Below are 24,334 nucleotides of genomic sequence, written 5' to 3' on the forward strand. Positions count from 1 at the left end.
TGAAAGAGGCAAAAAGCCACAACTACTGAGCCCGTGTGCCACAACTACAGAAGCCCTTGTGCCTAGAGCCTGTGCTTTGCAACAAGAGAAGCCATTGCAACGAGAAGCCCGCGCACAGCAATGAAGAGTAGCCCCCGCTCACCACAACTAGAGAAAGCCTGTATACAGCAACAAAAGACCCAATGCAGCTAAAATAAATAAATAAATAATAAAAGAAAATACATAAATTTATTACAAAAAAATCTGCCTGCCAATGCAGGGGACACGGGTTCGAGCCCTGGTCCAGGAGGATCCCACATGTCATGGAGCAACTAGGCCCATGCGCCACAACTACTGAAGCCTGTGCGCCTAGAGCCTGTGCTCTGCAACAAGAGAAGCCACTGCAATGATAAGCCTGTGCACCTCAACGAAGAGTAGCCCCTACTCGCCGCAACTAGAGGAAGCCTGTGTGCAGCAACGAAGACCCAATGCAGCCAAAAATAAATAAATAAATAAATTTAATAATTAAAAAAAAGTTAATAAAATAGATAAGCAACAGGATATATTGTACAACACAGGGAAATTTTGTAATAATTTTAAATGGAGTATAATCTATAAAAATATTGAATCACTGTGTTGTACACCTGAAGCTAATATAATATTTTAAATCAGCTATAGTTCAATTAAAAAATCCTTATACCTTTAATATTTTTACTTGTGTTCCAACCTCTAGTACACAGTTATATAGAAGCAATGATAGGCATTCTTGTCTTGATCCTAATATGAAATAAACAGTTTTAATGTTTCACTATTAAGTATGAAGTTTGCTGTAGGTTTTGGTAAATACCCTTTATCAGCTTAAGGAAGTTCATATATTCCAAGTTGGCAAAGAGTTTTCATAATGAATATGTCTAGAATATTATGTTTTACACACATGTATATCTCATATAGTAGATATTTACATATCTTATATGGTATATGTGACCTATGTTATATAACATATACTGTACTAGTGTATATATGTGTGTGTTGAAGAAGAAAAACCATACAACTATTTCAGTACATATGTCTCTGTACTGAAATAGAGACAATGGGAGAGATAATGGGAAATAGATAATGGGAGATGGGACAGCTGAATTTTAAGGGGGTAGTGTTCATACAAATGTCTGGTATTTATACAAAGGTCTGGAACAAGGGATCCAAGGTGAACAGTTTTCTTTAGGAGTCTGGAGCTGAATTATCTCTGCTTATAGGTCACACTGAACTCTAAAAACTCTCCCCAGGTACTTTGACACCCAAGGATTAATTAGATAATCCTAGGGCAATGGATACAAAAACTCTTTATTCCATTTTTACGGAGAAACGTATCACTAAACTCTTTATTTATTTATTTATTTTATTTTTGGCTGCGTTCAGTCTTCATTGCTGCGCATGGGCTTTCTCTAGTTGTGGAGAGCCAGGGCTACTCTTCGTTGCTGTGCGTGGGCTTCTCATTGCGGTGGCTTCTCTTGTTGCGAAGCACGGGCTCTAGAGCACAGGCTCAGTAGTTGTGGCACACGGGTTTAATTGCTCTGTGGCATGTGGGATCTTCCCAGACCAGGGCTCGAACCCGTGTCCCCTGCATTGACAAGCAGATTCTTAACCACTGTGCCACCAGGGAAGTCCCTAAACTCTTTATTAAAAACATGTATTTGGTAAATCTAGTTGGTTACATGGGGGCTTACACTGTGATTCTCTTTATTGCTACGTATATTTTTCATACCAAGAAAGTTTTTTTTTTTGCTGTACACGGGCCTCTCACTGTTGTGGCCTCTCCCGTCACGGAGCACAGGCTCCGGACTCGCAGGCTCAGCGGCCATGGCTCACTGGTGCAGCCGCTCCGCGGCATGTGGGATCTTCCTGGACCGGGGCACGAACCCGTGTCCCCTGCATCGGCAGGCAGACTCTCAACCACTGCGCCACCAGGGAAGCCCCCAAGAAAGTTTTAAAAGAAAAATTTTTAGATAACTTTATTAAGTAGAGTGTAAAATAATCTCATCATCCAGTCATTTAACAAACATTTATTGAATGTTTATTATGTGGCAGTTACTGTGCTAGTCCATATGGGAGTACAAAGATATATAAGGTACATATAAGTGCTTTCAAATATGGTAAAAAATAATGTGCAGAAGGAATTAAGAGCTGGGAGGGACTCCTAGCTGGTGTGACCTGTACCACTTATTGGGGAAGACACAGGATAGAGAGCATGAATTTCTAAAGAGCCCATAGGGAAGCTGTGAAACTATAATGCAGAGTGGTACTAACATGCCTCTCCCCCTTTTTTTTGTGGGTCTCTTGCCTATGCCCAGTTTCTTAGTGGAGGTTGTTAAGCATTTTCAACAGCCGGGGAAGTGAGGCTAAGAGTAAGTTTCACTCTGCTGTCTTGGTTTTTTGGTTTTTAAAATTTATTTATTCATTTATTTTTGGCTGTGCTGGTTCTTCGTTGTTGCGCAGGGGCTTTCTCTAGTTGCGGGGTGAGTGGGAGCTACTCTCTGTTGCCGTGCGCGGGCTTCTCATTGCCTTGGCTTCTCTTGTTGTGGATCACGGGCTCTAGGCGCGTGGGCTTCAGTAGTTGTGGCACGCGGCTCTAGAGCGCAGACAGTAGTTGTGGTGCACGGGTTTAATTGCTCTGTGGCATGTGGGATCCTCCTGGACCACGGCTCGAACCCGTGTCCCCTGCATTGGCAGGCGGATTCTTAACCACTGCACCACCAGGGAAGTCCCCTGCTGTCTTGGTTTTAAAAGTTCAGTTTGGATTGGAGCATTGTCCTTGATTCCAAGAAATATTTCAATATTAAGAAACAGGAAAAGGTTTTTAAAAGCATAATTGTGACTCCAAACCTGCCATGGAAAGACTGATTTCAGTTACTTTCTAGGACAACCCTATGTTCTAGGCATTATCATTTCCTTTTAACCTGCTCAGGTTTTTAATTTTCAAGGGTCAGAAAACCCATAGTAATGCCAGCCTACCTCTGTTTCTGGCTAGGTTAATTTAACCTGTCTGGGCTTGTTTCCTCAGCAGCAATAACTGTCTTGCCAATTTCACAGTAGTAGAGGGATCAAACAATGTAACAGATGCAAACACTCCTTGAAGAGCATAAAAGCACTAAATGTAAGTGAACTATCACTGTTATTTTTAAAGTCTTATCCATAATCTTAGGTATAATGCACGGCTGAGTGAGTCTAAGGTTGTAACTGAGAAGGGCCTTACATCCCCTTCCCAGGTCAGGCCTCTTTCCCCACATCCTCTGCTTTAGTTCTTCTCTGAATTACATAGATAACATTATCTAATGCACATTTCCTGAGTTGTTTTACAGGTGTGAAAAACCCCCACCAAACGGATGATATTAACCACTTGATGACCATGAATACATAGCCCCAGGCCTCCTGGAGTCTAAGGACTGATAATGTTAACCCCTGTGACACTGCCCTGTTACCTCACCATCAGCCAATCAGAGAATTGTTCATGAGCTGATCACATACCCTGCGACTCGCCACCCTCATCTGGCCTTTAAAAATGCTTTGCCAAAACACTTTGGGGAGCTCAGGGAGGTTTTGGGCCTGAGCCACCGGTCTCCTTCAGTGGCCCTGCAATAAACCTTTCTCTGCTCCAGACTCCGACGTTTTGGTTTGTTTGGCCTCATTGTGCATCAGGCACACGAACTTGCGCTAACAAGGTGGCCAGACTTCACTGTTCCTGGTAGTTTTTCCACAGCCTCTGCTTCAGAATAAAAAAATTCCTTACATCCAGCCTTTACTTTGTTGACAGTTCGACACCCTCTTTATCTACATGCCCTGCTTGCTTTTTTGAGTGAGTGTAAATATACGACAGCATTCTCCAAAACAGAGGAAAGAAGAGTATTTTCCTTAAAGACATGCCTTGCAAGTGCAGCCCAATCAACATTTATTGAATTCCAAGACAACAAAAGCTGGAGGTACACAGATGCAAAAACAGGGCATCTGCCTTGAGGAGCTTAAGAGCCCATCAACTGATAGTGGTAACCTGCTTTCTGTTAGGAGAGTGGGAGTTTCCTTCCACCTGCAGGATTGCAGAAGCTGCAGACCAGGAGGGGCAGAGGAGGACCCAGCTCGGCTCTGGAGGCCGTGGGCTACATGAAAGCTCCCGCACCCCCTTAGTGTTTGCGACTTGGAAGGCACCCCTTCTGCCATTCCCCTTTCTTGGTGCCGGGAGAAGATAAAAGATCCTTTTCTACTACTATAGTAGATACATCTCAAATCAGGACTTAGGACTTCAGCGCTTCAGCCCTCACTCCCTCCTAAGGAGCCACTGCACACTCCAGCGGAGAAACGGCGACGGAGCTCCAGGGGGCTCCCCGAAGAGCTGAGCACCTTAAAGTCCTCCTTAAGGAGCTCACTGTCTCCAGCCCCGCCCTTCGTAGAGTCCCGCCCCCGACGCGACCCCGTCCTGTGGCACCGATTGGTTGGCTCCTGTGCGTGAAGACGTTGCGTCGTGGGGCGGGGCGGAGGAGCGTTGTCCGTAGGTCCTCAGCCCTGTGTCCTCGGCCACCGCCCCCGCTGCTGACCTGTATCCGCCCCTCGGCTGCCTTTGGAGGGTACAGGCGACAGCAGTTTCTCTAGGTGGTCGAACAGCCGCCAAACGTCTCCGTCGAGCTGCTTTTTCTAGTTGGCGGCTCCTCTGGGCTGCGTCCAGGCCGGCGGGTGGGGAAAAATGGCGCCGGCGCCCCACGGCGTCCGGGAGGAGCCGCTGCTGGAGTGTGGGTCCGGACTGCTTTCCCGGCTGCTCTTCCTCGCCCAGGCAGTCCTCCTCCTGCTGCCGGCCGCCCGGGCAGGCCTCTGCCCCGCGCCCTGTTCCTGCCGCATCCCTCTGTTGGATTGCAGTCGCAGGAAACTGCCAGCGCCCAGCTGGAGGGCGCTGTCGAGCTCACTGCCCCCCGACGCCGTCAGCCTGTGAGTAGAGTTGCCGGGCGGGGGACCAAAGGAAAGGGGGGGTGCTCTCTTTCCTCGAGGGACAGGAGAGAGACGGGCCTGGTCGGGGGGCGCGGCCAGGAGCCTAAGTTCTGAAGGGGAATGCCAATGCGATGTTGTGAACTTTTTTTTGTTGCGGGGTGGTGGTGGTTGGAGCCTGAAAACCTGGTGTTCAGGTTCTGGAGACTTGTACGAAGACCAGGGTTAAAATTCTTGGGAGCAGGGAGTCTCTGATTTCTGGGCTGGGAGGAGTTGGGGCGGCGATACTGTTAAGGACTCAGTGGTCCTGGGCTCCGGCATTGGCTCTTGAATGGTTGGGGCTCCTCGCTCATTTTGGGCTGCATCATCCTGTGCATCAGCTTGAATGGTCCCCAAGCACGTGAGTTTATAACCACGATCATAAAGACTTATGAACTGTTTTTTGGCTGTAGTTCCGGTTTTGGCTAATTTTGTGCTGTATTTTTGACAACTGGGTTAAAACTTAATGTGTTAACTACGTCCAGTACCACCTTGAACAAATATCTTTATAAATAGCATTTGTGATCTAATTTAGGATTCACCTTGTAAAGAAGGGAAGGCGTATCTGTTACAAAATTAAGTGTTCTGTTTTCAATGCATTGCCTTGTGGCAAAGACCTTAAAAATCAGTCCTCTTTGTTTATGTATGAGAAGCAAGTACAATGGTTGGATGAATTCTTCCGGAGACTCCACTGCAGAGTGATCACCTTGACAGGCCTGTGTTAGTGGCACCTGGAGAGCTCATTAGTCTGAGTCAGCCTGGTGGCATTAGGAGCAACAGTAGGTATTAAATGCTGCAATTATGGGGCTTGTTAACCACTAACATACGGTTATTTCTCTGTTGCTAACTGAGCAATGTATTTTTTTTTTTTTTTTGCGGTACTCGGGCCTCTCACTGTTGTGGCCTCTCCCATTACGGAGCACAGGCTCAGCGGCCATGGCTCACGGGCCTAGCCGCTCCGCGGCATGTGGGATCTTCCCAGACCAGGGCACGAACCCGTGTCCCCTGCATTGGCAGGCGGACTCTCAACCACTGCGCCACCAGGGAAGCCCTGAGCAATGTATTTATTGACAGACTTCTAACAGAGTCATCTCTAAAACAAGACCTGTCACAAAAAAAAAAAAAAAAAAGCTCGAGGTGTGATTAAAATATGAGGGGATGTTTGGATTTCCATTGGAAATGGAATACAAATAGAAGGTCTGTCTCTGCAGAGGTTAAAGTGTGTATACATTTGCAAATAGCTTATGTTAGATAGGAAAGGAAGCTACCTCATAAATTCCTTGAGAAAATTAAGGTAACTTAAATAACCAAATGTAGTAGCATAGATTTGCAGTGTAATAAGGTGTTTCCTGTTGTTTTATGATAGTGACAGCTGTAGCTAATTCTGGTTCTGTTGATGCAAATAACATTTAGCAGTTCATATCAGTTGCAGTATAGTCTGAATTAAACCTAGCATAACATCTTAGTAATGCAGTAACTACCTTTTTCTAAGAAATTCTTGGAACAACTACCTGATTATGACAAACTGAATCTGATTATGACAGACTAAATCTGGTGCAGGTTTAAAAACAACTTCATTTAGCTGTAATTGAAATAAATGTGGCCTACTTTTTAAGATCCTCCATTGGTAGATAAACAATAATTAGAAATAGTTTTAAGATACATTTATTTGGTATCTACATTTATGTAAGATACATTTATTTTGTGTCTAGGTTTGATTTTTTTTAATCAAGACAAATTGCTTAAAGCCAAATGACATTCAAAAATTTTAAATGTCCTATAATGAAATCGACATTTTCAGTTGAAGTGAAATGCTTTGGAGAGCAATTCTCTTGTAGAAATGTAATTGGATGGAAGTCTTACATTAGCAGAAGAACTCTTAGAATAATAAAAGATGAGGTTGTGCTGTTTTAAACTGAGAAATGTAATATTTTTCATCAGTTGCCTTCAGCTATAAAACAGGTACATGTGGTTTTCTTTATGTAATCTTGAATTTTTAAAACATATGCAATGCTTTAAATGTATTAGTGATTCAAACTCAAATGCTCAGACTTGCAGCAATCATCAAAAAGATGGTAGACAAAATTCCTTAACCCTGGGTTTTAAACTATGTATCTGCCCCCAGTTACTGGCACAGAGCCCCTGAAACCCTTGTATCAATAATTTCCAAACTGATAGGAGAACTAGGAGCACCTTTCCTTTTTCTGTTTGGTCTTTGACCCTAATTCCTGGCACAGAGCTCCTACATCTCTTGGAATCTCCTGGGTGATAGGAGTATCTTTTGACCTAACGAGGTGACTCTTGGTGGGCTCCTGGATAGCTTCAGGATTGGGGTGGGTCACCAGAAAGACCAAGCTGTGCTTAGAAGCTTGGAACTTTCAGCCCCACCCCCCGGATCCTACAGAAGAGGAGAGGGGCTAGAGATTGAGGTAGTAATTGATCATGCCTATGTGGTGAAGCCTCCATAAAAATTTTCAAAGTATGGAGTTCAGAGAGCTTGTGAGTTGGTGAACACACCTACCAGGAGGTATGCTGTGAGGGTGGTGCATCCCAGCTCCATGGAGACAGAAGCTCCTGCACCAGACCCTTCTGGATCTTGCCCTGTGTATCTCTTCCTCTGGCTGTTCATCTGTGTCCTTTATCATGTCTTTTGTTATACAGTTAACCAGTAAACATAAGTAAGTGTTTTCCTGAGTTCTGTGAGGTACTCTAACAGTGCTTGAGTCCAAGGAAGGGGGTCGTGGCAACCTCCAATTTGTAGCCAAGTTGGACAGAAGTTGTGGGTAACATGGGGAGCTACGACTTGTGATTGGTTTCTGAAGTGGGAGGCCATCTTATGGGACTGAGAGCTTAACCAGTGAGGTCTGCACTAACTCCAGTTAGTGTCAGAATTGAATCGAATTGCAGGACATCTAGCTGGTGTTGGAGAATTGGTTGGTGTGGGGAAAAAGCACACATCTAGTGTCAGAAGTACTGTGTGTGTGAGTAAAGGAAGAAACCAGTGACAAAAATTTTTTGCTTGAGCAAACTTTAGTCAGGCTACTGAACCTTATCCTGGGCCATCTGTGCACACCCTTGTAAAATGCAGTTTTAGCAGTATCCCTGCTAAGTTAGTTTAGTAGGAGTCCCCCACCCTCAATGTCTGATCAGATTCCTCCTCCTACACCATCCCCCAGGTGATATCTGAGTACCCTGGCCTGTCTTCAGCAAGAATCCTTTTGGGTCTATTTAGTTAAAAACCCCCTTAGCAGATGTTTTCTCTTAGTAATTTTCCATTCACCGACACCACTCTGCTCCTTAGCTATAAGTTTTCTCTTATTCATGGAGTATTCAGAGTTAAGCCCAATCTCTTTCCCCCACTTTAAAGTTTCATTGTAGTGGTTCCTTTATGTATCGAGAAAGCCCCATCCCCCAAAGTCTTCCTTACCATGCTTTAACAAGTATCATTGAGTATTTTTTTTCCTTTTAACAGTTATGGTGCCACAACTCGGGATAGGATCAGATTCATCATTGGACCCCCGGACCTCTCACCCAGGACCCTAAGTGCGTACCTTTGAAGCCTTTATCTTCACTCCTGACTGATTGATCGGGGATCCATTGTTGAGTCCGACTCCTGAATCGTTGCTCCGGACTAACGTCCGTGGAAGCTGGTAAGGACAGATTTTGATTGTTAAGAGTCTGAGTACAGTTGACCTTGAACAACATAGGTTTGAACTGTGTAGGTCCACTTATATGCAGATTTTTTTCAATAGTAAATACTCCAGTACTACACGGTCCATGGTTGGTTGAATCCATGGATGCAGAACCTTGGATACAAAGGAACTGCACGTATGGAAGGCAATTACAAGTTATATGTGGATTTTTAACTTTGCAGAGGGTCGGTGCTCCTAACCTTAGTGTTGTTCAAAGGTCAACTGTATACTCCAGAAGTTGGGATAGAGTCCCAGATAAACACAGGCTGGGTTAGAGTCCCAGGTTTCTCTGTTTGTAAGAAAGCTCAGTTAGAGTCCTAGGTTTTCTTGTCTGAAAGGTACTTACTGGGTTGGAAATCTCTCCTTCCTGGCTCTTTTTTTCCTGAGTGGGGATTATTTATTCCCTGACTCTTTGGGCTGGAAGTCTCTTCTTTCTGGCTCTTTTTTATTATTCCCTGACTCCTTACGCTGGAAGTCTTTTTTCTTGGCTCTCTGTGAAGCCTCTTTGTTCCCTCTCTTGGGTCCTGCTTTTCCCATGAGAACTTATTAGATGGCTCAAACCCCCTTCTTGAACCCCTGCTGAGTATATTCTCTGTCTCCCTCCATTCTTGTTGGCATGCTTTTGTTGAGGATAATGTGGAACTTCACTGGCTTCTTTCGGAAACTTGTGATCTCTCTACACTGGCTCCGCTAAGATGTCTCCCTTCTCATTGCTTCTGCTCCTCCTTTGCCCTCTCACCACCTTCAGTATTTCCTCCAATTCCCTTGAATACTATGATATGTCCTTCTCAAAGCCCCTTCATCCTCTATCCCCTGCCAGACCTTTTTACACCTCAGTCTTTTTTTTTTTTTTGCGGTACGCGGGCCTCTCACTGCTGTGGCCTCTCCTGTTGTGGAGCACAGGCTCCGGACGTGCAGGCTCAGCGGCCATGGCTCACAGGCCCAGCCGCTCCGCGGCATGTGGGATCCTCCCGGACCGGGGCACAAACTCGTGTCCCCTGCATCAGCAGGCGGACTCTCAACCACTGTGCCACCAGGGAAGCCCTCCACCTCAATCTTTATAGTCACTTGATCTTTGGACCCCCTGCCCTCCACTAGAGGCTGTTAAGAAACTTAGGGACCCCCCAAAACAACTACCTGAAGCTGAAAAGGAAAAAGGCTAATTGGAAATAGACTGTATGTTTTCAGCAGTTGGATGGGCTTTGGAGACCTGCCTCTAGATGCCTCTAGGTGTCTCCTTGGTCAACACCTAAAATTTGGTCCATAGCCTCCATAAGATTACATATCAGGGCAACGGAAGGTGGTCTGTACAAAATTGGTAAACAGGTAACCTAAACTTGTCCCATTTGCCATAAACACAATTCACATAAAAACATAGAGTAAAGACAAGAGGTTATTATTTTATATAAACCAGTGAGTTTGTATTACTATGTTTTACTAACTCATGACTAAAATTTTCCAGTGAAAACTTAAGATCTCTATTAGCATCTGTCTGTATGTTTATGTATGTCTGTATATATGTTGTAGAGGTGTGCTGTTTTTCTACTTCTAGATGGTATTACCAAATTAATTTATAAAATCCAATCCTGTTCAAATTAGCTTAGAGATAAATGAGCAGTTACATAAATTAAGTATTCCTGAAACTCTCAGAAACAGAGAAGCTCAGTGTTTTAAGTTTACATGATTTGGGATAATTTTTCGTAAATAAAGCTAATTTGAAAATTGTTGGTAAAATAAGAACAGGCATGTCTTCAGAGTTGTCAGCATTAAATATGGTGCAGACATTAAATCTAAACTAAGAACAAAATGTACAAAAAAATGAATTGCTTCCTGTATGTCAAGCACAGCAGTAAAATAAAAAAGGGGGAAATACCACGTATGTAACTTTTTAGGTTTTTGCTTTTGTGATGTTTGCCTAACATGCATGTGTTATAAAAAATAGTTAATAGGGAAATAACTTCAGATGATGGCTGGCTTTGTTTGGTGTTGTGTCTGCCTAAAATAAAAATCAAAGTCATTTGTAAGTAAGATAAACTACTAAAGCATTCATTATTGAACCTAAATTTAAGTTTATATACTTTTGGCATCTTGTTTTTACATGTTACAAAGAAACAAGATATTTGGATCTATTAGTAAACATTCTTTTGCTACACAAAAATTGTACTAAGAGGAACCGTATGCCTCTAGAAATTGCAAAATTGTATATTCAGAAATATACTAGTTTACTACAGAAAACTGATACATGACAGACCACAATTGCCTACTTCCTAGTTTTCTCTGTTAAAAAAAAGTTTATTAATAGTTAAAAATCATAATCAATATATGTAAATGAAACTACTAGAAACTGTAAGAATGAAGAGAAATAACTTTGTATGCAAGGTATGAAGGATGTGTTTAGTTAAGGGAAAAAAAGGTTTTTATTCTAAGGTAGAATGTGTTCCAGAATGAGAAAGAGGAAAAATACAGTACAAAAACGGAATAGATATTAGAAAAATGGTTGTAGAAGATTTGCAGAACAGGAATTTTGTGTTTGGTTAAGTTGCTGAGATTGAATGTATTTATTTGTAAGTTACAAAAAAAAAAAAAGTGAACTTTAATATCAAAAATGTACTGGAATTCCCTGGTGGTCCAGTGGTTAGGACTCGGTGCTTTCACTGCCTCGGCCTGGGTTCATTCCCTGGTGGGTTCAATCCCTGGTTGGGGAGCTAAGATCCTGCAAGCTGCACAGTGCGGCCAAAAAACAAACACAAAAGTGTATTGATGCAAAACTAGAATCCCAAAGTTTTATTGGATTCTTGGTCTGTTCTTATTAAGAAACTGTAAAAAGGTTTACCTTTTAAGTAGTCTACCTAGGAAACAAAGATTTTGTGTCTTATCAAAATAATTTCCTGTGTTTCATGTTGTCTTTATCAGGTCTTTGATTACTCTAAAACATTGAGTTTTCTCAATATTAGAAGAGCTAAGTTTTTTTTTTTTTAACAACTATGTGACTTTCTGTATTTGCCTTTGAAATCTTTTGTCACTTTGTTTAAATGGATAACTAAGTATTGTTTCACAGTGACCTGTGATCTTATTTAGTCAAGTGTTTAAACTTTTCAGTATTTTTGACAACTTCTCAAAATCAAATTCTAAATGGAGTCTTTTTGACCTACCTTTGAGACTTTCCAGAGGCCCCTGGAAAATCTCAAAGGATATGTCTCTCACGTTGTAAAAGAATATGTTAAACTAATTAGGTTCATTTGGTATTTTAAATTACATGAGAAGCATAGTCAAATGAGGACAAATATTCTTAGGTTATACATGTACGGATATATGTTACTAATAATAGGTATTCCAGAAAAGTGTGAAGTTCATAGAGATTTGAAATAGCCTTGTTGTCTGGTTATTATGATAAAATATTGTATGCCACAGAAATAACTAATTTTTCTTATCAAGTGAACTCTCATCAGAACTTTAACCATGGCCATTTTAAGTCTTTTTTCATTCACGGACAAGTTGTTTTACTCTCATTCTTCTCTGAAAGCATAAACAGTCAGCCACAGGCAAGAATGCTCCATGATGCCATCAGTAAGGCTATGCCACGAGATTGAGAGAATTTCCAGAAGTAATGAAGAAGCTGATGGATTTATGAAACTGTTAACCCAAGATCAAGTAGAACAAGAATTAATTACATTGGACTGAATAAACTGATGAGGATGGTTATAATTTTTTTTATCACTGTTTGTTTGAAACATTACTGGTTCTTTAATGTTTTGCTCTTCAGATTTAAATAACCTTTTTCGGACTTCCCTGGTGGCGCAGTGGTTAAGAATCCGTCTGCCAATGCAGGGGACACGGGTTTGAGCCCTGGTCCGGGAAGATCCCACATGCCGTGGAGCACCTAAGCCCGTGCGCCACAACTACTGAAGCCCGTGCGCCTACAGCCCGTGCTTCGCAACAAGAGAAACCACCACAATGAGAAGCCCGCGTACCACAACGAAGAGTAGCCCCCGCTAGATGCAACTGGAGAAAGCCCCCATGCATCAGTGGAGAGGCAGCGCAGCCAAAAATAAATAAATAAATTAAAAACAAACAAATAACCTTTTTCTTTTCTCTTATGTTATCTATAGCTTACAACAGTAATCTGGTAGATAATACCTTTGTGAACAAAGATGAAACAATTACTTTTTCTCCCTACCTGATTCCTCCAGAATTCAGAAACTTTTAGCCAGTATTCTTATTTTCATGACAATGTGGTAGTTTAAGTTCAATAAGAATGTGCTCTTGTAAGAGGATACAGTTGGAAATATAGGTTATATTATCATGGCTTTGACTGAAATGTTATATTTAAGAGTGAACTGTGCATAGAATCTGGTTTAAGGGACTAAGGTTGCCTTCATGGAACCGGTGCTCTTGGAAAAACTGGCCTGCTGTCTGGCTTACAGGGTTCTCAGCCTCATAGGTGAGTAAGGAAAGTCACTTCCTGGCAGGTCCAGGAACCTTACGATATCCTGGGGACATCAAGAAGAGAGATATTCACCTGAATCTTTAGGAATGGGAGATGAAGTCTGGTGGCTAGTTCCTGAGCTGGCTTCCTAGCCTCGAGAGGCTTTTAAAAGCGTAATCTGAGATTCCTTATGAAAAGTTTGAGCAAAACGAACTCAAAAAGAGCCTGCCTATATGGTCAATCACTGTTCTTGCTGCACTTACATGAATAATCAGGACAAATCTAATGAGACCAGAATTATGTAAACAAGAAATAAAAGGTTAACTATAGAAGGAAGTTTTTTTTCTTTCAGTGTAAAACTGTAGTGCACCCTTGTGGCTTCTATCTTGCACACTGGCCAGTCCTTACCACATTCTCAATTCTGGTTTCCTCCAGTATCTGACTCTAACTCTCCAAACTAAAGTTTCCAGTTTTTTTTTCCCCCACTCTCCTGACGTGGCATCACTGAGAACTAAAATTGCCCTTTTCCTGAAATCCTGCAAGCTGAAGCTGGATGACTTGATATAAACTTAAAAAAAAAAAAGAGCACAACACATTGTATATGGGCAACCTTTGTGCCTCCTACTGTGTGGACCACTTACAGAATTCATCAGAACATTTAATGCCATCCATCACCAGAGACATTCAAACTGCAAACCAGGAAACATCTTCAGGTGGCCACTGCCATCCTCATTCTACCTTTTAAAGATGCTTCAAGTTCAAATCTAAGAATCCCAACTGGCCACCCTCTGGACTGAGAAACTGGATCTCTAACTATTAATTTTGGCTTTTATTTTCATAGAAACTCCCCTCATTAAATACCTGACTGCTGGTACCATTGAGCAAATATAATACCAAGTCCCTACAGAAGGTTTACCTGGTCCTTAATGAGCAAAAGGCTACTGAATGAGAAAATAGACATATTGTTCAGAGGAAAGAAGAATGTCTCTTCTTTTCTTGAACAAGAAAGGGGCCTGACAAAGATTCTTTGACTAAATTTTGACTCCTGAACCACCTTCATCCAGGCTCACCTGTATACTTACTTGTAAAATGCAGTTTTAACAAGAATCCTGCTGAGTCAGTTTAGCAAGAAACCCTTGATACCTGATCACCCTTGATATCTGATCCGGTTTCTCATGTTCCACCATCCTCCAGGTGATGTCTGATCACCGTGGCTTGTCTTCAGCAGGAATCCACTTAGGTCTACTTAGCCAGAACCCCCCTTACCCTTGTTTCCAGTTTTCCATCCACTGATTTTGTCCACCCTGCTGCTCCATGGCTATAAATTCACACTTGCCCATGCGGTATTTGGAGTTGAGCCCAATTTCTTTCCCCCCACTGCAAAATTTCATCATAGTGGTCCCTATACCCTTACAGATAACTTGCACCACCTTGAATAAAGTCTTTCTTACCAGGTTTTAACACGTGTCATTGAATTTTTTTTTTCTTCTTTTAACACAGAATTTTTCCTAGATGTTTGGTATCACAGGAGTGAGATTTGCTAGAGTGGATATGGCTCATGGAAATGTGGTTTGGGAAGAGAGAGGATAAAAGGGCAGGGGATCCAGAACCTTTGATTCCTGGGTGACCACATGGTCACCCATGGTATGGAGCAGCAGCTGTGCTGCTCTCAAGTTACTAAAGGTAAAAGTTACCAATGCAATTTAGAGATGGATCCAATTCCTGGCCTCTTGGTTCACTGGATGCATAAGGAAAGGGAAACTAGTAAGAAAAAGATGAACTGTTTAATCCTTGGTTATTGTGGTAACCAAATTATAATAGCTAAAATTGAAATAATGTAATAATAAGTAATATGTAAAAGTGAAATTAAAAGAGAGTGCTGGGTCAGACCTTGATGCTGGACCAAGCTCAGATTTCACTAAGTCTGAGCTTTGGTAACTAGCCTCAAAGCTGCCCACCAAGGGAAAAATTAAGCAAGGACAACAGAAAGTACCTCTAAGACCTCTGGCCACCAAGAATGTAGTCAGTGTGCGGGGAGGGCAAAACCAAGAAACTACTGAAATCAGGGTGTACAGTGTGAAGGAGTTGTTTCATTTTGTGGATCAGTAACATCAGTTTCCTGAAGAACCTTTATTAAAATGGACTGTGAAGGACTTCCCTGACAGTCCAGTGGTTAAGACCTCGCCTTCCAATGCAGGGGATGCGGGCTTGATCCCTGGTCAGGGAGCTAAGATCCCGCATGCCTCGCAGCCACAAAAAAACCCCCAAAAACATAAACCAGAAACGATATCGTAACAAATTCAATAAAGACTTTTAAAAAAATAAAATAATAAAAATGGATTGTGAGAGTCATTAATTTAGGAGCAGTATCTGGTTTTAGATGCTGCAGTGGGGAAAAGCGTGTTTGGGTTGATGGAGGATCCGCAGGTCACTATGGAACAATCACTGATGGCCATATGTGATCCAGACACAAAGTAGTTTATTCCTGAGGGAACAGCCAGCCTAATGGATTGGGCAGAAGCCACTGTAAGGTCTGTTTATCCCTGAGAAAGAGGACTGTCCGCCGCCTCCAATAAATGCCAAGTGGAAGCAGATGATATGTTTTGTGTATAAGCCATGTGGGATTATCTTTATGATAATTGGGATATTCACTTGCTGAATGTGCCTGTTACCCAGTCTATGGTAAATGCTGTGATTAAGGGGAAACTCTTACATGGGCACCCCATATAACCTTACTGCTGCAAAACCAGGGGACAGTTGGGGAAGCCTTATGTATTGGCTGCCTCAGCTTCCCCTCTGGATCTTATAAAGATGCTAATAAAAACATTAGGTTAGTTAAAAAGAGTATGAGGAAAGGCAAAGGAGTCAGGGAACTGATCTTAGCAAGGTAGACATTTTTAAACAGTTACTAAGAAATAAGGTGAATAGCAAATATTGTTAGGAGCAAAACAAAGGAAATAGGGAAGAATCATGGAATTCAACCCAGCAGAATGGAAGGCTTTAGATGGTTTTAAGAAATGGAATGAATAAAACAGACATTAGTGGGGTTAAAACAAAGCTTTTATTACTGCACTACCCAAGGTTGGGCAGGCTGGAAAGACCTCCTTCTGATCCCCCAACATTAAAGGTCTCCAAAGAAGTCTGCTCTGTTTAGTTTGAAGAAATCTAAAAATACAAAGACTGAGATTGCAGTGAGAAACTTGACCAGCAAACGCTTGGGTCATTGGTTAGGCAGATGAAATGAGATAAAAATTGACAGAAAGGGATACTTTCCTGGCCGTCCAGTGGTTGGGATGCCGTGTTTCCACTGCAGGGGGTGTGGGTTTGATCCCTGGTCGGGGAACTAGGATCCCACATGCCTTGCGGCACAGCCAAAAAATAGAAAAAAAATTGACAAAAGGGCCAGGGTCCCTTGGCTCAACCCACGAAGGGGGGACCCCAAAACCTTTTGCAGTAGAGTGGATAAAATGGTCAGAAGGTAGAGAAGTTCCCAGGATTTCCTGATAGGAGATCATCTTGCACTGTGGTACCAAAACCCACTGGTGAAACCTGATACAGCTGAGAACATGTAAGGGTTGATAGGATTATGAAGGTTGGACTGTTTAAACAGGCTTTAAGTTGTATCTTCTTTACCTGAGTGTTTTATAGGAATGGGTGTTATGTCTGTATGGGGACTGCTTCCCCTACCTAGTATTCTACATCCAAAATTTGTTCATATAAGCCCTAATGGAGGCTATAGTTAAGAATGTAAGGTGAAAGTTTGTAGGAGAATGGTATATTTGATTAGACTTTTACCTGATTGTATAATGAAGATGGACATTGTATCTGGTTGGGGAATGTTTTCTCTACCTAGTGTTGTAAAACAGAAGGCATGTAAATCTACACTTCAAGCAATATTACTAATTGGACACGCTAAATGGGAACCAGTAAGGTGGCCCAAGCCCACCTAGCATAGAATAGAAGCTGGAGTGTTGGTATGGGAAAATTCTCTGTGTGATAACCCTGTGTGTACCTGAGTGCCTCCTAGCAACAGCTTCTAGGACTTTGGACTGGAGAATTTCCAGTTGAAGGGTAGTTATTGGCTTCCTTTGGACATTAATTGAAACTGCCCGTATGACTAAAAGTCATAAAGTAATCTTGAAAAGAATCTTGATGTCTTGCATAATGTCTGATAAACACTCCAGTGGGGAGGACAGTGCCCAGAAGAGTTTCATAATAAAATGGCAATGGTTTACACAGGATCATACTGTCTGGGGCATGCGAGGAGGATATACTAAAGAATAGGGAGCCTCTTTTCCCTTAGGACTGACTGTGGAACTGTGTGAGGAGCTGCTGGATTATGTTGTCACTTGGAAGTGTCCTATAAACAGCTCATAACTGACCAAAAAAGAGCTGCTTGGTTTGTGAATGACAGTTGCAAGGTGAAGGGACAGCATCCTATTTTGAAGGCCACCACCGATAGAAGAAGGTAAAGACATTAGCTCACTGGGTTGAATTGCATGCTGTTTTCCTAGAGTAATGCAAGAATTGAACAGTGGTAAAAAACCCGTGTTTGAGTTTTTACTGACTCATGGACAGCGGCCTATGGCCAGACCATATGGTCAGGCAGAAGAGCAGTGGAAACATGGCCTGTTAAAGGGATGCCCTTATGGGGCATAGCCCTATGGGAATTACTGTGGGAATTTGAAGGGTGCATTAAAGTAGGGCTTTGTCGATGTCCACCAGGAGAAGCCCCTTCTAAGTTCAGAAGGTGATTAGAATCACCAGGCAAATACCCCTGTGTGCTCACTTGAGATGGCCATGTGGGTCCATGAAATGAGTGGATATGGGGGCATTGCAGCAATGCAGAAATGGGCTAAATCCAGACGTATTTCTCTTGTATCGTCTGAGGCACAAAATGACAGTAAGTATTGACAGAATAATGTTCTGTCTGCAAGCAAAAGAGACAGAGATGGCAGATGACTAAGTGTCAGATTCCTCTGGGGGAAAGGCCTTGAATATAGCTAGTAAGTGAGACTGATATTGGTAGACCTGGGGGGCTACAAATGAGTCCTGATAGGAATAGACACTGACTCTGGACCAGGCTTTACTTACTTGGTGGTAGATGGAAATGTACAAGAGTGCTTTGAAACAACCGGAACAGAAGATAATTGTACCAGTTTGGATGGCCGACCATCATCTCTTCAGACCAAGGAATACACTTTATAGCCCGTAATGTCCAAGAGTGGGCAGAGAGAGAGCCTCCTCAGGGTACTAGTTTGACGGAGAACTAGAAGGGGCAATTAAAACATTGGTTATCTAAAATGGGAGAGAAAAAGACATGAAGGGCTGGCTTATATACCATGAAAGTGTACTCATACTCAACATGGGGTGGGGCTAAAGGAGTGGCCCTACTGTGTAGAGTCCTCTTTCTGGTGGGTCCGGGGAAGAGGGTGTGGAATGACTATGCAATTCTTACTAAGGGAGAACTATTCTGGTGTAACAAGTATACTTTTTTCTTTCTTTCCCCTATTAACTTTCTTCCCCCTGCTTGATGCAGTGGTCATAGGACCAGGCCTGCAAATATAAGTGCTGGAAACAGAGATGATTCCTAAGCAAGAAGCTAACTGTAATTTTAAATTTGGGGTCAAGATTCCGAAGTACCTGATGGGGTGGGTTGTGCCTTCACCCCATCTTGCAAAATTGAGGTAAACAGTGAATGCCACTATATTGCCTGGTGGTAAAAATAGCCCAGGTAGTTCTGTAACTGTGTTACCTTACCCTAAAAGAACTGTGGACTGAAGGGGAGGAGCTTGCTAAACTAGTGTTGCTCTTTGCTATCTAGACCAGCACAGTGGCTGAACCTGATGTTCCTTCCGAAGTTGGAAGAGTTTGGGTATACAGGGAGAGAAGGAGCAATAGTAGCTGAAGATAAAGAAACAAGTAAATGGGTTGTGTAGTGAGGGAAATCCGATAATAACACCACTAAAGGGCTCAGAGTAGTCGATTATATCTCTTAATGCAGTTACACCAGATGACTGAAAGAGTGAAACCATGTGTTTGCCTAGACCACACCTGCATTTGGAACCTGACAAGATTAACTGGAAGCCTGCAAACCCGAGTGGCCTTACCTGAAAATTATTTTTCATATCATATGATGATGGACTGGTCCAGTTATTAATGACTGAATGGGATTCTAACAACATGCCAGTATCTTTTGAGTATATATATATTGGTCTCTGCCCCTGGCTCCTGGCACACAGCTCCTGAAACCCTTGTAACTTCCAAAGTGATAAGTATTTGGAGTGCCTTTTGTTCTAATATTTGGTCTTTGACCCTGATTCCTGATACTCAGCTCCTACATCTCTTGGAATTTTCTGGGTGATAGGGGTGTCTTTTGACCTGATGGGGTGACTCTTGGTGGGCTCCTGGATAGCTTCAGGATTGGGGTGGGTCACCAGAAAGACCAGGCGGTGATTAGAAACTGGGAACTTTCAGCCCCACGCCCCCCATCCTACAGAAGAGGAGAGGGGCTAGAAATTGAGGTAGTAATTGATCATGCCTATGTGGTGAAGCCTCCATAAAAATTTTCAAAGTATGGAGTTCAGAGAGCTTGTGAGTTGGTGAACACACCTACCAGGAGGTATGCTGTGAGGGTGGTGCATCCCAGCTCCATGGAGACAGAAGCTCCTGCACCAGACCCTTTTGGATCTCGCCCTGTGTATCTCTTCATCTGGCTGTTCATCTGTGTCCTTTATCATATCGTTTGTCCAGTAAATGTAAGTAAATGTTTTTCTGAGTTCTGTGAGCTGTTCTAGCAGGTGCTTGATTCCAAGGAGGGGGAACCTCCGATTTGTAGCCAACTCGGACAGAATTTGTGGGTAACATAGGGATCTACTGTTTGTGATTGGTGTAGGGGGCAGTCTTGTGGGACTGAGCCCTTAATTTGTGGGGTCTGCAGTAACTCCAGTTAGTGTCAGAGTTGAATTGCAGGATATCCAGCTGGTGTTGGAGAATTGGTTGGTGTGGGGGAAAAAACCCAAAAATATCTGGTGTCAGGAGCATTGTGTGTGTGAGTAAAGATAGAAATGAATTTTTTCCTAGGCAGAACCTTACTTAGATACTGTCTTTTTTAAAGAGTTTATCGTTGGTTTACAATATTGTGTTAGTTTCAGGTGTACAGCAAAGTGATTCATTTATATACATACATATATCCATTCTTTTTCAGATTCTTTTTCCATGTAGGTTATTACAGAATATTGAGTACGAGTTCCCTATGCTATACAGTAGGTCCTTGGTGATCATCTATTTTATGTAGAGTAGTGTGTATTTGTTAATCCCAAGCTCCTAATTTATCCCTCCCCTCCATGTTTCCCCTTTGGTAACCATACATTTGTTTTCGAAGTGTGTGAGTCTTTCTGTTTTGTAAATAAGTTCATTTGTATCTTTTTTTTTTTTTTAGATTCCACATATAAGTGATATCATATGATATTTGCCTTTCTCTCTCTGACTTGCTTCACTTCGTATGGTAATCTCTAGGTCCATCCATGTTGCTGCAAATGTCATTATTTCATTCTTTTTTATGGCTGAGTAATATTCCATTGTATATATTTACTACATCTTCTTTATCCATTCCTCTGTCAGTGGACATCTAGGTTGCTTCCATGTCTTGGCTATTGTACATAATGCTGCAGTGAACATTGGGGTGCATGTATCTTTTCAAACTATGGTTTTCTCTGGATATATGCCCAGTAGTGGGATTGCTGGGTCATATGGTAGTTCTAGTTTTAGTTTTATAAGGAACCTCTGTACTGTTCTCCACAGTGGTTGTGCCAGTTCATAGATACTGTCTTTTTTTTCTTGGGGGGGCCACACCACTCGGCTTGTGGGGTCTTAGTTCCCCGACCAGGGATGGAAGCTGGGCCTTGCAGTTGAGAGCACCGAATCTTAACCACTGGACTGTCAGGGAATTCCCTAGATACTGTCTTTATGCTGCTTCTTTTTTTAAAAAATAAATTTATTTATTATTTATTTTTGGCTGTGTTGGGTCTTAGCTGATGCACGTGAGCTTTTCTCTAGCTGCGGTGAGCAGGGGCTACTCTTCGTAGTGGTGCCTGGGCTTCTCATTGCGGTGGCTTCTCTTGTTGCGGAGCATGGGCTGTAGGCATGCGGGCTTCAGTAGTTGTGGCACGTGGGCTCAGTAGTTGTGGCTCGCAGGCTCAGTAGTTGTGGCTCGCAGGCTCAGTAGTTGTGGTGCATGGGCTTAGGTGCTCCGCGGCATGTGGGATCTTCCCGGACCAGGGCTCAAACTCGTGTCCCCTGCATTGGCAGGCAGATTCTCAACCTCTGCGCCACCAGGGAAGCCCTGTCTTTATGCTTCTATATGTCAGAAACTCTTTCAAATTTTATTTGGTAGTTTAGAACTTGACTGGATTCCCCATGGCAGAGCTCTGTGTCACATTGTTCTGATTTTACACACACAGGCCCAGACACACACACACACACACACACACACACACACACACACACACAGGGAGAAGAAGTCACATTGTTCTGATTTTACACACACAGGCCCAGACACACACACACACACACACACACACACACACACACACACACACACGGAGAAGATTGAAAGACCAGGTATGTTAGTCAACTTCTTGTTTTTTCAAGTAAGAACATTAGAACCCCTCTCCTCCAACAATTATTTGCTGTTACGGTCATTTCATGATAGCACCAAAAAATTAGGAAGTACATGATTTTTTTTAAAAATTTTTATTTATCTATTTAGTTTTTCGGCCACGCGGCATGCAGGATCTTAGTTCCCCGACCGGAGATCGAACCCGTGCCCCCTGCAGTGGAACTGTGGAGTCTTAACCACTGGACCGCCAGGGAAGTCCCAGGAATACATGATTTTAGAGTTAAGGAAAATTCTGTAGATTAACTATATTTAGCTTTATGGAAAACTTGACCTTATTATTTTCGTTTTACTGTTGACTGCTGAAAACTTCATCATGGATTTGGGAACCACTGCTATACTAGATTAATTGGAAAGAGATGGCAGATGACACTTAGCCACCTGCCATCTTTGTCTCTTTTGCTTGCGACAGAACATTATTCTCTCAATACTTACTGTCATTTTGTGCCTCAGAGGGTACAAGAGAAATACGTCTGGATGTCATATGCATTTAGTTGTTACTTCTAGTTTCTTAGTCTCCTCTGTTCTCGTAATAGTTACTGTTTAAGATTTGTCCACATTGTTCTTTGGAGTAGTTGTGAACAGATTAGTTCTTCAGCATAGGAAGAGGGCAGTTTATGTTGAATAACTCCAGGAAGTCTTTCAGATTTGCACATAACTTGAGCTTTAACCTCTTTAGCTGTTGCTTTCTGTGAGTGACATTGGTAAAATGTTTTCACTGTAAGTTACAGGTGGAGTTAGCCTCGATTCCTTCAAAGGTCCTGAGCTCACTACCAATGACTTGCATGATGTCAAGCAAAAACCGCAGAGCTTTGCCTATACTTCATATTTCTTTCCTAAAAGGGCAAATAATTTGTAGTATCCTTCCATTCTACATTTTCAGTGATACTGGTAAGGATTGAGATACTCTTTGGAAAATATTCTTAGGTTTTAGAAAGGTAATATGGTAGGGGAGTTGATTTGAGGATGTTTGTTTTTCTGAAAATGAACTCTTCAACCTTCTATTGCATGTAGAGGATACAGGTTGTGAAGAAAACTGAGAGGCAGAAACATAACTTTGACATAACTTGATGCTTTTCAATTGGATAATCCAGCTGGGATGTGAAGAGAAGAATTCACTTTAATTGCTTCAAACCACAAGGTGGTGAACTGAAAATGAGTCCCTTTAAAAAAGGTACAGATTAGATTTCCCCTCTATTAAGGTCCCTCATATTTACCCCATTTGTTACTATCTACCCTTGTTTTATACCTCCTTCTTCCATTTTGTGTTCCATGATATTTTCACTGCGTTTTATGGGGAAGTGAGATTGACTGCAGGGCGGAGCACAGTGAGATTGGCTTTGGGTTTAGAAACGTGGTTTACTCTGTCATCAAACCAAAGTAGGACTTCCCTCTCTTGGCTTCTAGGCCTCCTTAGGTAGGAATCAAGAGGAAACGCTTCTTGCTCTGCATAATATCATCCTATCCCAGTTCTACACTCCAGAGTAAAGAAGAGCTTATTCCTGGGAAGATTCCCCATGCCTTCCTTGCCCTGACCCTCACATCCTCACCGCCAACCAGTATCTGCTGTGAGACCATCAGCCCCAGGCTCATTATGCCCTTTATTCTTGTTCACACCAGTCTCCACAAGAAACTCAGGACTTACAGGTTAACTCTCTTCTCCATAGAAAGCCCCAACCCTCTTCTTGGCTTTATTTTTGTCTTTAGTAGGCATCATCTTCTGACATGCTACATATTTTACTTTGTCTTTTCAGTAGAATGTAAATGTCACGGGGGCATGGATTTTTATCTGTTCATTCATTGCTATAGATGAACAGTGACCAGCAGTAGGTACTCAAAGGTATTTGTTGAATGAATGCAGCAAATAATTGAATTAAAGAAAACCTTTTGAGGGAGATTAGGAGAAGCTCTCAAAGAAATTAAAGCAGTCCTTTCTCAATTGCTTCTCTAGTTTTTTTTGTTTTTTTTAAATTTTATTGGAGTATAGTTGATTTACAATGTTGTGTTAGTTTTAGGTATACAGCAAATTGATTCAGTTATACATATATATATATTCATTCTTTTTCAGTTTCTTTACCCATATGGGTTATTACAGAATACTGAGTAGAGTTCTCTGTACTGTGCAGTAGGTCTTGGCTGGTTATCTGTTTTATATATGGTAGTGTGTGTGTGTTAATCCCAAGCTCCTAATTTATCCCCCCTGGCCCCCGCAATGTTTCCCCTTTACTTCTCTAGTGTTTTTTCAAATTTTATTTTTGGCTGCATTGGGTCTTCATTGCTGCGCGCGGGCTTTCTCTAGTTGCGGCGAGCGGGGGCTACTCTTTGTTGTGGTGCGTGGGCTTCTTATTGCGGTGGCTTCTCTTGTTGCAGAGCACAGGTGCACGGGCTTCAGTAGTTGTGGCTCGCAGGCTTAGTTGCTCTGCAGCATGTGGGAACTTCCTGGACCAGGGAGCAAACCCGTGTCTGTTGCATTGACAGGCGGATTCTTAACCACTGTACCACCAGGGAAGTCCCTCTAGTTTTTTTTTTTTTTTTTTTTTTTTTTTGTTCGGGGGC

General features: G+C 42.4%; 1 protein-coding gene and 1 long non-coding RNA gene across 3 annotated transcripts in view; both read left to right on the plus strand.

Moving 5' to 3' along the window:
* The window catches only part of LOC112413075 (uncharacterized), an 8,320-nt gene extending 4,868 nt beyond the window's left edge, over positions 1-3,452 (plus strand). The window contains exon 3 of the long non-coding RNA XR_003005892.1: positions 3,336-3,452. This is a non-coding gene — a long non-coding RNA (uncharacterized LOC112413075). The remainder of the gene's footprint in view (positions 1-3,335) is intronic.
* A 1,042-nt stretch (positions 3,453-4,494) lies between these two features.
* The window catches only part of LRIG2 (leucine rich repeats and immunoglobulin like domains 2), a 100,506-nt gene continuing 80,666 nt past the window's right edge, over positions 4,495-24,334 (plus strand). For both annotated transcript variants that reach the window (XM_024764810.1, XM_024764809.1), the window contains exon 1: positions 4,495-4,947. In XM_024764810.1, the coding sequence (XP_024620578.1) occupies positions 4,709-4,947 (239 nt within the window). In that variant the 5' untranslated portion in view covers positions 4,495-4,708. The remainder of the gene's footprint in view (positions 4,948-24,334) is intronic.

Source organism: Neophocaena asiaeorientalis, unplaced genomic scaffold (assembly GCF_003031525.2).
Source record: "Neophocaena asiaeorientalis asiaeorientalis breed wild unplaced genomic scaffold, Neophocaena_asiaeorientalis_V1.1 scaffold62, whole genome shotgun sequence".
Classification (NCBI taxonomy): Eukaryota; Metazoa; Chordata; class Mammalia; order Artiodactyla; family Phocoenidae; genus Neophocaena; species Neophocaena asiaeorientalis.